Source organism: Eptesicus fuscus, chromosome 12, assembly GCF_027574615.1.
Source record: "Eptesicus fuscus isolate TK198812 chromosome 12, DD_ASM_mEF_20220401, whole genome shotgun sequence".
NCBI lineage: Eukaryota > Metazoa > Chordata > Mammalia > Chiroptera > Vespertilionidae > Eptesicus > Eptesicus fuscus.
The window spans coordinates 40,450,051-40,464,377 of record NC_072484.1 but is presented as its reverse complement, the minus strand read 5'-3'; the positions used below and the strand labels follow the sequence as shown (position 1 = coordinate 40,464,377).

Sequence of the window (14,327 nt, the reverse complement as noted above, 5' to 3'; positions counted from 1 at the left end):
CATTTGTTTTTTTAAAGTTGAGTCTTAGCCTAAGAATATTCCTTTGATTTAAATATGGCTCTGTCCTGACTAGCATTATAAGTTGGGAACCTAACTGATGAATAGTTCTCATAGTTAGAGAAACCAGTGGATTGGTGTTGGGAAGCATGAAATGTTTTGGAGCTTTTGCTCTACATTAAGATTGAGGAAGAGTCCTTGTGTTAGGATCAGTTTCATAGGATTAAGGCTTGGCCCCAGTTTCAGCTCCCCTAGGCCAGGATAAAATTGTGTTGGGGTGGTACCATTTACCTCCTGTTAGACTTTAAATTTTCATGATTTCCATCTCTTCCTTAGAAGAATACGTTTTGTTAGATTCACAAGATAAGGTTTTGATACCCATTTAACTTATTCTAGGGGATGATGATAATGTTGTAAAAGCAGATAAAAAATAGAGTGCTCATAGAAACCTCAATAAGCTGCTGTTTTTATCAACAAGCCATTAAAAAGGATAGTTATAAAGCTTTTATTATAATGTGGGAAATACTCTTCTCATAGTATTAACTAAAAATGCCCCAAATACTCAGGATGCAAAATTGCATACATATTAAAATTACAACTTTGTAAAACAAGATAGCTAAAAAGAAATATAACTGGAAAGAACTATGATAGCATAAAACAATGATATGTTAGTAAAATGGGAATAATGGCTGGCTTCTTTCCTTCTCTCCCACCCCCTACATTTGCTGTAATGGGGTTGATTACCTTCATGGTGGGAAAATAATCTCAATAAGCTTTTAATTGTAAAACTTGGTCGCTGCAAATAACGACCACTAATATTTCATAAATCCACTGCCCATCGTGTTTCTCACTAGAAATGACGTCCATAATCTTTGAAAGGCGGTTGAAATGGATTGCTTTTTAGTGATCTTCATTTGCAGGGCAGTGAAGTCTGTATGCATTTTAGAGCATTGGAATGATTGTGATTAGACTGACTCAGTGTAGAAGCAGTTGCCAATTTTGAACTTATAATTGCTGCCTTTACTAGTCTTGTTATTTTATTTTCACTGCAGTCAATAGGCATCTACTAAGTGGCCCCTGCCTATTTCAGGTAGCAGCTTAAATGCCATTTACAGATACTATAATGAAGTGGGAAAGAAGCCCATGATGAAGTGGAGCACAATTGACAGGTGGCCCACGCATCCCCTCCTCATTCAGGTAAGCCGGAACGTACCAGCACCCCGTCACCCCAGCTTCTGTGTGGCCAGTTTTTTTACAGGTGTCCCTCTGAGCCTCACGGTTCTCTTGCTTAAATTGTATGTTGGGGATTAAAAAAAAGGATTATTGTGACAAGAGAAAATACTTTCAAAGATTAAAGGTTAGACTCTTTTCTTTCTTTGGGTTAATACTGTTAGTCACAAACCATAGCAGAATTACATTTTGAGTTTTGCGTTTCCCAATGACCAGAAGAACATTAAAGATTACGCAAGGTGTTTCTGCTAATGTACATTCATAGACTGAATGGCGGACAAATAAACCCTCTTGTGTTTAGAACCCTCTGTGTTCTAAATCCTTTAAAATATCAAAAATTTTAAAACTTAAAGGTAGTATATCTACATGTTCTCAGACATGAAAAGAAATTTAACATTTCAATCAAGAAAGTTTTATATATTAGAAATTTCAAAATTCTTCTATGTAATTTGTATTTATAATATTTATATTAATGGATGACATCAGGAGAACAGTGAAAAGTACAATTCTAAAGCCAGTGGCTTTTAAAATTTATTTTATTTTTCAGTTACAATTTACATTCAATATTATTTTATTTTAGTTTCAGGTGTGCAGCATAGAGATTAGATAATCATATACTTTACACAGTGGTCCCCCAATATTTCCAGTACCCACCTGGCACCGTACATAATTATTATATTAGCATTGACTGTATTCCCTATACCAGTGGTCGCCAACCTTTCGGACCTCACGGATCACCAGTGGTCCATAAACTACCGATGGTGACCGCTGCTCCAAAGGTTTCCTTAAACCAGCAGTCGCCAACCTTTCGGACTTCACGGACCACCAGTTGGCTACCGCTGCCCTATACTGCACTTTATACCCCTCAGATTATTTTGTGACTAACAATTTGTACTTCTTAATCCCTTCACCTTTTTCAGCCAGATCCCCAACCCTTCTCTTCTCTGGCAACCATCAGTCTGTTCTCTGTATCTATGAGTCTGTATCTGTTTTGTTTGTTTATTTTGTTCTTTAGATTCCACATATAAGTGAAATCATACAGTATTTCTTTTTCTCTGTCTGACTTATTTCACTTAACATAGTACTAAGTCCATCCATGCTGTCGCAAATGATAAAATAGCTTTAACTAGCTTTTATTCATTCCTTTTAATATCCTTTTTTGTCCTCTGAATACAAGAGCGTTGCTATAAATGCCCTATAGCATACAGATATAGTTTTGTTCTGCCAGTGGAACTTTCTGCCTTTCAGTTAGTTGAGATAGGAGAAATACTAAGTGATTCAGATTTCACCCAGTTTATGTTTCATTCCTTGGACATTCTCTGACTGGCAAAATACCAACTTAACATCTTTTTTAAAAGCCTGGAAGCATTTAAAATCTGTAACCGCTAGATGGTGCTAGACATCATTAAAAGCAGGCCAGCTTGTTTCCTTAGGTTTGTAGAAGTCAAGGGTTAACCCTTAGGTTGAAATTCGGTTTTAAGTAAAAAGTGAAAAGAAGGCACCTTCCTAGAGATGGGTGTGGTTTTGCTTCTGAGCCCCCACTCGTCTGCTGGTCCAGTCAGCACCACCGGAGCCCCAGCGAGCTGTGACTCTTGCTCTTGGAGGCCTGGACTGGAAACGAGGGGTGTTTCAGGTCAGCACTGACATGTGGTAGGGAACTGCGGGGTCTGCACAGCATCTGCCTGCCCTGATCCAGTGAGTAATTAGATTTGCATTAAAATTCAGCCATTTGAAAAGGGGGGAAGCAGAAAGATGGAAAGGTCTCTTAACTGAGGAAGTCTCCGTTCACAAAATGAAAGGGGATCTCAGAGGCATTTATCTGCCCCCTGGATGCTGTGATTGAAGGCTCTGAGAGCCGCCTGCCTCTTTCATTCTGCTGAGGGATTGCGTGGAGAAAATACCACAGATGGATTCTAGATGATTTAAGTAGCACTTGGACTTGCCCACGGCTCCTCAGTTTTGACGGCGGCTTAGGGTTTGTTGTAAGCCAGAACAAATTGTGTTTGTACTTGCAGGTTTGCAAGATGAGAAAAGGAAAAATATTAAATTTCTTTGGAAACAAAAAAATTGATACATAGATTTTATTCTTAATATTATGTAGATTACATGAGAAGGAGACTGGCTATCTAGCAGAAATAGGAAAAACACACAAACCAAAACCTAGACCCTAAACTAAAACTATAGTTCAAAACTAAAACTAAAAAGTTTAAATCAACATTCCCACTTACTACAGGCAGTAATGACGTAAAATGGTCATTTTAGTACTGTCACCCAGCTGTTGGGATAATTGGAGTGGATGTTCCGGGCTCCCACGTGAACTTCGCAGTGGGCCTCCTCATCTAGGCTTTTGTCCAGAAATAATCCTTTGTGAGCATCCTTAGTTTCCAAACACTGAAAGACTACCAGAAAATCCTGTTTTTGTTTGCATCTACTCCTGTCACATCCTATAAGTCAATTATAAATTTTGAAAAGGGAACTCACTCTCTAGGTGCCATTTTGTGCCTTGGGGCATTTATTTACCAATTTTCGAGGGTTCTGTAAAGATTAATCATATCTCAGTATTTATTGAGGAATAATTTGCTCATCCTAAATTGGCATATATCCACATACCAACAAGTATAAATTTACTTGGTTCTGGTAAATTGTCCTTTATAATGTTGTAAAATCTTTTTATTTGGTGGGTCAATGGGAGAAAAAAGGGGGCATATGTAATACTTTCAACAATAAAGATTTAAAACAACAATAAAAAAACCCCTTTTTTATTTGGAAATAATTTCAAACGTGCAGAAAAGTCTACTGTTTACCTAGATTCACGTATTATTAATATAAACATTTATCTCTGTGTATGTATATATCTATACATAATTCTTTTCCTGAACCTTTTGAGAATAAATTTTACACATATACATTCATATATAAAATCACTCTATAGCTAAATAGCAGGAAGATTTTCTTCTATAACCATGATACAATATTCAATTTCAGTAAATTTAACATTGATTCATTTATCTAATCCATGTTTATAATAGAATTTTGTCAATTGGCCCGTTAATGTCCTTTGTAGCATTTGCTTTATAAGTGAAATGACAAAGAATGATTAAAGTGTAAGATGAAAGAAAGCCTCCTCAGATCTGGTATTTCAGCACCTATTGATGTGAGTCGGAAAGTGCCAACTAGACGAAGGGAATTAACTGGTCTGGTCGACAGAGGTTTGGGGGAGGAGGCGGGCCTGCGTTCTAGCCCAAGTTCCGCAGATGTGACTGAATGGGCCCCCAAGTCGGCGCATCTTTCCGCCCTCTGTGAATTTAATGGGAGTTTTACAACCTCTCATCTGTTGTTGTGAAGGTTGTTATGAAGATTGACTCAGTGAGGATATTGGGCTCAGAAGGAAAAGGTCATAAAAATAGATGATATTTTCTTATTCCTCTCCTATTTCTGTCTAATGCATTTTAATGCAATATGCCTGAAAGCCAAACTAAGGAGATTTAGAAAGACCCTGTAAGCTGTTTTCCTGCTAACCGAGCAAATGAGAGGTCTTAAAACAACTTCTCCTTCCCATCTGTGTTTCCTTTCCATCTGGAAGTGTGCCCCGCTCCTCCCGAGGGACAGCAGATCCAGAGCGTTCATTTTCAGTGAGCCATTAGCGCGCGTTAGAAGTTTCCCATCAAATTCCCCAGGCCCCTGAAACCGTTAGGAGCCATTTTGATGATGAACCAAAGCAAGAGAGACCGTACTGTTTGCAATTTTTACAAAAGAGAGTTCCGAGTTTTGAGAGTTGCTCCGACATTTTTGGTGTGGCTCTCATTTTAAAAATACTGTCTTTCCCTTCCACCGCGTTCTTCCCACTTGCTCCTGACCCTCCTTTCTCGGCATTCCTGCAGTGCTTCGCAGACCACATTCGGAAAGAGCTGGACTGTTTTCCACCGGAGAAGAGAAGCGAGGTGGTCATTCTTTTTTCTGCCCACTCACTGCCAATGTCTGTAAGTAAGAACGTTTTGTCGGATGACCTCGTGGCAGAGGATTTCTCAGTGTGTAACATGGACCCAAGTTTCTACCATGTCCTGAATTCTAAAATCTCAGACTTCACGTGGTGCTCATTTAACTTGATTCACTTCTTGAGACCTAATGATGATTCATTCCGATTATAATATTTATAATTTATAATACTGTGTAAAAATCATAACAACCTGAAGATATAGTCACATATAAGGATTTTTAGTACGTGGCACAGTAGACTGCTCTGACCTGCCTGATGTTTTGGCGGCTTGACCGTAGGCCCTCCATTCAGTGGGGGGCTCTCAATCTCTCTCGTTTGTCCTCAAGACTTGACAGGGGTTTTCTGAATTCCAGGAAATGAGTACATGTTGTTGTTGTTTTATAGTCCTCACCTGAGGATATGTTTTTGTTTTTAAAATTGATTTTGAGAGAGAGAGAGAGAGAGAGAGAGAGAGAGAGAGAGAGAGAGAGATCCATCCATCCATTGGTTGCCTCCCATATGTGCCCCCACTGGGAACTGAAGTGGAAACTTTTTGGTGTAAGGGATGACACTCAAACCAAATGAGCCACCCTTCTGGGCACAATTACAGTTTTTAAGTTGCTAAGACTGAGGACCATGCTTGGGCAAGCTAATACAGAGTGTATAGGAACAAGGATGATCCAGCAGGTGTGCCGTCGTCATACATGGAAGTGTTTGGAAGAAGCAGCCAGTTTCATCAGCTCAGAACTAGCATCCTGCCCTACAGACATTGCTTTCAAAGCTGGAGAGGTGGAGAATTTCATCTTCCTGGGTGTTACCAAGGTTTTAATTCCAGGGCTAATGGAGTTAATGAGAGGCTGGGCCACTCTTCTAATTGGTCTTTACTGCCACCTTGTGGTCACCAGGGTCTAGCCCTTCGCCCTTCGCAGCTTTTTCCACTCCTACATCTCAGCTAAGCAGTTGCCCTTTCAGCAGTATGTGGCCCTGGAGATCAATTTCTCTCCTCTGGAAGCCTGCCTGTTTCATTTGAACAGGTTCCTAGTCTCTTTTTCTGGCATTATGCAGATCCTCTTCACATGCCCATCTTCTTTCTCCACCCTCATCCTATTTATAACTGTCCCGGTGTGTGGAGGCCACGTCTGAAGTGCCAGAGGGAGGCACTTGAACTGGGGAAGGAAGAAACACATTTTTACACATGAATGTTTCCAGGTGCTGCCTTCTGTTCTCTCACCCTCGGCCCCACTCCTCTTCCCCCGCCAGGTCTGGGCGTGCTGCTCCCAGGTTTTTGTGCTTCCCAGGGTTCTGTGTGGGACTGAGGGATGCCATGAAGTTATGAGGATAAGAAAAGGGTCGGGGGAGCGTGGGCTTGCCGAGGAAGAAAATGGATGTAGCAGGCTATTCTTACCCTACACTCCCCTCACCCCCCCATGGCTTTTTTAAAAACTTAGTATTTGAAAACATTTTAGACTTACAGAAAATTCGCAAAAATAGTGCCATATCCCCTTCACGTGGCTGCGCCTGAGGTTGATGCCTCACGTCACCATAGTGCAGTGGTCAGAACGGGAACTGAACCATGGGCAGTACTGCTTGCCCAAGGCCAGGCTTCCCTGGGGGTTCACCACTTCTTCCACCAGGTCCTTTCTCTGGTCCCCACGAAACCCGGGACCTCTCCTCACATTCAGTTGTCCTGTCTCCTCGTGTCCTCCCACCTGTCTTTGTCTTTCATGACCTTGATAGTTGTGAAGAGTGATTGTGTAGAACGTCAGCCGTTACGTAGCATGCTCTCCTGTTTGGACGTGTCTGGTCTTTCCTCATGATTACCCTGAGGTTGTGCCTTGGAGGGAAGGATACCCCAGGGGTGACCTGTCCTCCTCAGAGCATCATCTCAGGGGTACGTGATGACAGGTGTGCCTTACAGCTGGTGTTATGATCGTTGGTCCTTCGTCAAAGGTGGTGTCTGCTGGATTGTCCATGGTGTAGTTATTCTTTTCCTTTTTGTAATTAAAAATATCCTAGGGGAGAGTCTTTGAGACTGCCCAAGTGTCTTATTTCTCATATTTTTGCCCTGTAATTTAACATCCATCGCTGGATCTTGCCTGTAGCAATTATTTCTGTGCTGTTCTGATGGTGACTTTATATTTCCCTCATTCCTTCTACATTTATCTTTCTAATGGCTTTTTAACTAGTTTTTAGTAAATCATAAAATAGTTCATCAGTATTTCATGTCAACAGTATTTATTGAGCACATACTATATTTCAGGCACTGTTCTATCCACTGTCACAGGATCTGGGATTGAACAAAATAGACATAAATCTTTGCCCCCAGAGAGTGGGGAAAACAGATAATAAATATGATACGTAAGAAAATATTGTGGTATATTAGGAGGTAATAAGTATTACACTGAGGAGAGATACAGCAGGGTAAGAGTGTTAGGGAATCAGCATGAAACTAAATAATAAAGCAGTAAAAATACAATTTTATTAGACACTTTCAAGGTATTAAGCTGTTCTGACTATCAGAAGCGTTTATCAGACATTCGCCATACACAAAGCATTCGTCTGTAGTCCATTGTTGTAGGAAGAGGAATTGGAAGGCATAGGTCAAAGAAGAAGGAGAAGGAGGAGGAGGAGGGGGAGGGGGAAGGGGAAAAGGAAGGGAAGGGAGAAGAGAAAAAGGGAAGGGGAAAGGGAAGGGGAAGGTAGAAGAAGGCACCGGTCATTTCCTTCAGGACCTTGGAATCTGAGCCCATGTGCTGCTGCTTTCGTCTCTCTTATTCCACTGGCCTTTACCACTGTTCTTTCCCTGAACCCCATAAACCCAGTTCTGTACACTGTCCATACAGTCCTCTTTCGATTCCTTTCCCAAGTCAGCCACTCCAGTGACTACCAAGGTAGAAGTCTCATCCCATATTGACTCCTCCTGCCCAGCTCTGTGCCATTCATTCCCCTGTTTCAGATGGGGGCACAGAGAGACCCACCCTCCATCGTTACCCATTGTCAGTTTCCCACGGATAACGTGGGACATAGAATTTGACATTTTCTTAGGGTCCTTAGAGATGATTGACCCTTGGCCAGTGAAGAAGTGGATCCAAGGAAGTTTGGTGATTGAGCTCAGATTGCGTTGTGTTTAGTGCAGAAGACAGAAGGGAGGACTCTGGTCCAGGGCTTACCTCCTTCAACTGCACAGTCCCAGGCTCTTGGAACCCTTCACAAGGTTGTGACTGAACACCCATGTGTCTCTGCTGCAGGTGGTCAACAGAGGGGACCCCTATCCTCAGGAGGTGGGCGCCACTGTCCAGAAAGTCATGGAGAAGCTGGGTTACTCCAACCCCTTCCGGCTGGTTTGGCAATCCAAGGTGGGTGGCTTCCACACGTTGCAGGCAGTCGGCTCTCTTGAGGACACCTATTTTAGGACTTAGTTATGAAACGGTTAGATTTGGCTCTTTCATACGCACAGGCTGTGTGTAACCTGATCGCTTACCATGGGCAGAAAGAACTCTGCCTGCCAGTCTGATGGGAGGGGAAATCGAGTGACTAGCTGAGTTCCATTGACTTACTGTATTATTCCTAGTTATAGTGACAGAACTGGTATTTATAGCCTGCCAATTTCTAGAAGGATTCAAGCTTCAATGTGGAAATACCAAAACCCATTAAAGCAGGTGTAAAGCATGGCCCTAGCTCTCAAGGAAGGTGTGCCTGGGGCATTGCTGGGCCCGACAGTGGGAGAAGTGGGGCCATTGGGCACGCATCCTCCTTTCTCCTAGGTTGGTCCGATGCCCTGGCTGGGTCCTCAGACAGACGAGACCATCAGAGGGCTTTGCGAGCGGGGGTGGAAGAATATCCTCCTGGTCCCCATAGCGTTTACCAGCGATCACATTGAAACACTATATGAACTGGACATCGAGTACTCTCAAGTTCTAGCTAACGAGGTAATGCTGCTGTCTGCCTTACTAATCCCACTGCGATTGGTTTTAAAGGGAAACTGTCTCTGTCGGGATCTAATTGTGTCTTTCAAAAATATTGCGTGGTATATGTGTTTGCTGGTACTCTGTCCTCCTTGTTCTGAATAATACTTAATCTGAGTAAGAAATCTGACCACATCAAGTCAGTCCCACTTCCGCGGTGGGGAAGCACTTTTGTGCCGTTCTGAAATTGGGCCCATTGTGGGCAGTGTCACGGTGTTTAATTTGGGTATTGTACCACTTGAAAGTAATAAACACTACGTTTCCTTAAGAAAAAATAATTGTACTTCTCACCAATCTGGAGGAAAAAGATTTTATTGTTATATAATTCCTTTTCTTCACTTAATAGTGTCCCTCGGGTTTCTGAGGCCTAGAGGAGTCATTGTCATTTAGGAAAAGAGCATGTAATTTTCTCCACCACTTTTTTTTTTTATGCACTTAATTAGCTGTTTACTCCTGTGTTGTTATCAATCTGATTATTGAAATGAGAAATACCATGCTTAGTGTCTTGTAATGTAAGATGGATGTGAATTGTTGTTCAGAGTGGAGAAAAACTATGGCTCACCATCTCACGGCTCCTGAGGGTCGGCCTGAAACCTGAGTCCAATTTACAGCATTGTTTCTGTGGGAATTGTGGAGGCGCTAGGACCAAGAAGCCCTCCCCCATCTTCTGCCAGAACTCCTGTCCCTGGTCATCTGGTGTGATTGATGGAGGCCTGGCCTCGAAGGATCCTTCACCCTCTCTGGGACAGGGTGGCAGGTGCAGGGCCGGGTGGAGAGTGGGTTGGAGGCGAGCTTCAGCCAGTACCCAACCCCACAGGTTTTTGTGTACATGCAGGCCATCAATCAAGTGCTGATGAAGTTAGAGGGTGCCTAAATTACGTGTCAGTAGTTCTGATAAAGAATTTATGGGGAAGTTGTAATTGGCTAAAATGAGGTTTCAGGGCTGTCCATGGATTTCATTTAATGATGCCTTCTGTATCCCACCATGACCTAGGCTAACTGTGAGCTCGCTGAAAAGACTTAAGTGCAGTGTGTACTTTTTTGTTTGTATTGAATGATAATTCACATTCATTCATTTTACTAAACTGAGGTCATTCCTTAGTAAACACATCTTAGTAATCCATGGATTATTAGTGACTAATAAATTAGTCCATCTGGGGAATAAAGAAAACCATCTAGCTACAACTTATTTTATTATTTTGATGAGAGGATATACTGTTTAAAGCAAATAACTTTTCTTTAAAAAGTAGTTTGAATGTTTTCCTCAAATAGAAATAACTTTACTGCTTTTTGATAATAAAAATAATAGAGCTCAGACAGTTGAGAGAAGTAAAACATTGAGAGTAGAACTCACTCAGAATCCTACTCTTCAGGCATAATATGTTAATGCTTTGGTAAAAATAAGACCCCTTTTTCCTCTATACGTGTATGTGTATTTCACACGTTTAACAAAATGGCATTTTATTCCTAATATTTTGTAGCCTTTTTTTTCCTTAAAAATATATTATGGATCCATATCAATAAATAATTATATCTAAGTAATAATTTTTATCAAATTCTTAATTAGTATACATTAAAGATGTTTCTATTTTTTTACTGTCATATACTGCTCTGTGATAAACATTTCCTTTTTTATTTTCCCCATTATTTTCTGAGGATACATTCCTAGAAATGGAATGTAAATGTTGACATATTTTACCTCATTTCCCTACAGAAATGTGTCCTTCAGTGCTCCCATCAGCAGTGTCTAACACTTGGCCACCTCTGGTTACCCTGCTGGTGCTGACTTCTCCATGAAGTTTTAGACTACAGTCTCTTGTGGAGAACTGTGTGTTTCCTAAACCTCAGCATTTTCCCCATACCAGTCTTCTGATGTTAATGCTGACTTAAAAGATAAAGCACCTGAAAAGCCATCAGCATTTTGGAAAGGGAAAAAGAAGATCCTAACTATCTGAATAAATAATAATGAGATATTTCTCACTTATTTGGGGGATAATTAACTAGATATTTTTTGGAGAGGAGAGCAGGGATGGTACTGAAACACTACTCAGATTTTTATTTTAGATTTTTTAAATGTCAGGGTATATTTAAAATCCCATCTCTAAATTGGATCCCATCTAGGTTCAATATACATTAAATTAATTTACCTCTTTTGACACTTGGAATCAAAACAGGAATAAAAATGTACTTATATCAACATTCTGCTTAGGTAGAGTCTATAAAGGTGTGCATTAGAAAGATACAATAAAAAAAAGAGTGGTAAGCAGACTTAAATTACTTGGGAATTCTATCAAATACACCCTCAAAAATGGTTTGGAAACAAAACACCTATGGGAAGGTACTGGGTACGGGGAGGAATAGAAATTGAAGAGCCATTTTATGATAATGGTTGAAAATCAGCATATGGCTTGATCCCGTGAATGTTTCATTTCTGAGCAATGTTAGAATTCTTTTGAAGTAAGACTTTGAATTGTATGTGTGTGCACGTGCATGTGTTCCGTAGCAGTCAGTTTCTTTAAAAAAAAAAACAACACAAGGAAAATAAAACGTGTATGTGTTTTTCCTCCCTTTTCTCATTTGATGCAGTGTGGAGTTGAAAACATCAGAAGATCCGAGTCTCTTAATGGAAATCCATTGTTCTCTGAGGTATCTCTGGAGTTACAACCCTTTTAGTAGAACGTATCGGAGAGTAATCCTCTGAGAAACTCGCTCAGAATATTGGTTTTCTCACATATTAGAACATTTTGAGGTCCAATTAATTACAAAAATAAAATCGAAATCTTTATCCTCTCACTCCTTTTTCCTTTAGAGAGCCCCCATTTTCTGACTTCTATCCACCTACCACTGTCTGATTTAAAATCTGCCTTTTAGAGACGAACGAGGTTTGGCGGGCAGGGTAAGAGGATTTCACTCTCTAAAGTCTCTATTTTAAGTTTTCTCCAAGCTAAGGATGCTTGGGAGAGAAAGATATTATAGATTGTGATTCAAAGGGTTCATAATTCAGATTAAAAGAAACCCCAAGCCATAGTGATTATCAGGACAGATGGGAGAGGAAATGCATGGATGGGGGAGACAGCAGACTTTTTGTTCTGATGAATCTTTGCCTCTTGTCACCCGCCTTGCAGGCCCTGGCCGATTTGGTGCACTCACACATCCAATCAAACGAGCTGTGCTCCAAGCAGCTGGTTCTGAGCTGCCCGCTCTGCGTAAATCCTGTCTGCAGGGAGACTAAATCCTTCTTCACCAACCAGCAGCTGTGACACCCGCCAGAGGACCCCGTGGGATTAGGCAGATGCCAACCTGCAGATACCTCCGACTCAGAGGACTCTGCTGAGGACGCATTTAGAGACTGAGGGAGGAAGTCACATTAGAACACGTACAGCCTTGGGGCACACATCGTGTGATTTCTTGAGGAACGACTCTGAAATCCTTATTGAGGGTTTTCTACTTTATATGCCAATGTAGTAAACACATATTAGTAAACAAAGTTACTCATTTGGAATGGCCACTATGCTACTTAAACACTGAATTTTAAAAATTTATCTTATGAGATGCACACATATTTTAAATATAGATTTTGGTTTTATTGCCCCCAAAAAACCTGCAAGGGGATGGAGAGTCCTAGCTGTGGGCTGTCAGTGAGGTCTGCTTACAGGTCTTCTGCATATAGTTGTTTTTTTTTTTTTTTTAAGTGAACATAGTTGAGCAAATGCAATATAATTTGAAAAAGAAATGCTACCTAATCTTTTCTAGGCCCATGGGTTACAGAATGCGGGTGAGGCTGCTTTTGCCAGTGCTGTGACCTTTCATGGTCATTTGGTTCTAGTGTGTGAACCTCACTTTCTTCACCATCAGACCAAATCAAGGCAGATTCCCCAGGCACACAAGACTAATAAGCGTGTAAAAATCCAACCTTTGTCATCGGTGCCTGGGGGGAATCTGTGCCACGGGAAAGGGGGCTCCTGCTGCCTCTTGTCTCCGAGGACTCGATGCCGGGGAACGCTGATGATGCCACTCACTGTTCAAGCTCCTCCCAGGACCTGCGGACCTTTCCCTCAATCATCTTTGTCTTGGTTGACTGTCTCCTTTCTGCACAATATTTGAAGAATTATTTTTATAAAGTTAACTGTGTTTTGTAACCTTGACTTTTCTGAATTTACGATTTTAATTACATTATATTACATGCAATAGGAAATTTGAAAAGTAGAGAAAAGAAAAATAACCACTCTAATGCAACAGCTAGTACATCATATTATCTTTCATGTCATTCTTTTCCTGTGGGTGTTTTTGAGGCCATTGTAACCTTGAATTTGAGTGAAAATTTCTAAAAATGTAGAAATAATATAGGATCAGAGTCTGATCTTCTGTACTTGGATTTGAATGGATTAAAAAAGTCTCTGATAGATCCATAATGAATTTGTAATGATTATTTTGTCTTTCTTCATTGTCCTAAAACTTTGTTCTTCAAAAGAGCATTGCTTTGATTTTGTAAAAATCCTGTTCCTGAAGTGGAAGTATTAATGGAGTCATAGATCTTCTATATTCAGGATTTACTATATTAATCAATATTATGACATTATTAAGGTTTTAACCAGTTTGATTCATGCTCTCTGTTAAATCAAAACTAATCCAAATTAGTTAACAATCAAAATTATTGAATAGGGACTTACTTTGTAATGCTTGTCCACTCTTGTTCATAGTTTGCTCACACTGATAATGGCTCTGAAATTTAAGTAGCATCTATATATTTTTTCAAATTGTTTTTGCTATTCATAGATTGTGTTTCCAGAGAAAGTACAAGGTAGTTCTTTAGAATTTTTCTCATCTGTTTCCATCAGCTTTTTGGGGAGTAGGTTCAAAGCAGACTTTGAGTGACTATCCCACATGAATTGAATTCTCTGGGTTAGTGTCCTGGTACTGAAGGCAGGTTATACTTGTGGCTATTCTCCCTCCTTCAGGAAATTTCCTGAGGGCTTACCTCACTTGGACTGCTTTAGAGTAAAATATATTATTACTAGAAGCCCGATGCATGAACATTTGTGCCAGAATGGGCCTTCCTTTCCCTGGCTGCCGGCACTGCCTTTGCTCTGGCTGGAGCCGCCTTTCTACTACGGCCCAGAGCCGCTGCCTTTCTGCCTTCCTACGCTGCTCAGAGTCCA

The 14,327-nt window shown here is 40.7% G+C and overlaps 1 protein-coding gene across 4 annotated transcripts in view; it reads left to right on the top strand.

Annotated features, from left to right (window-relative positions):
* FECH (ferrochelatase) overlaps positions 1-13,578 on the top strand; it is a 31,744-nt gene extending 18,166 nt beyond the window's left edge. For 2 of the 4 annotated variants that reach the window (XM_028157681.2, XM_008149608.3), the window contains exons 6-11: positions 1,088-1,194; positions 5,109-5,207; positions 8,452-8,559; positions 8,968-9,132; positions 11,755-11,814; positions 12,294-13,578. In XM_028157681.2, coding sequence (XP_028013482.1) covers positions 1,088-1,194; positions 5,109-5,207; positions 8,452-8,559; positions 8,968-9,132; positions 11,755-11,814; positions 12,294-12,428 — 674 coding nt within the window. In that variant the 3' untranslated portion in view covers positions 12,429-13,578. The remainder of the gene's footprint in view (positions 1-1,087; positions 1,195-5,108; positions 5,208-8,451; positions 8,560-8,967; positions 9,133-11,754; positions 11,815-12,293) is intronic. The other 2 variants (XM_054724250.1, XM_054724251.1) reach the window with 2 other exon arrangements.
* Positions 13,579-14,327: the final 749 nt, after the last annotated feature.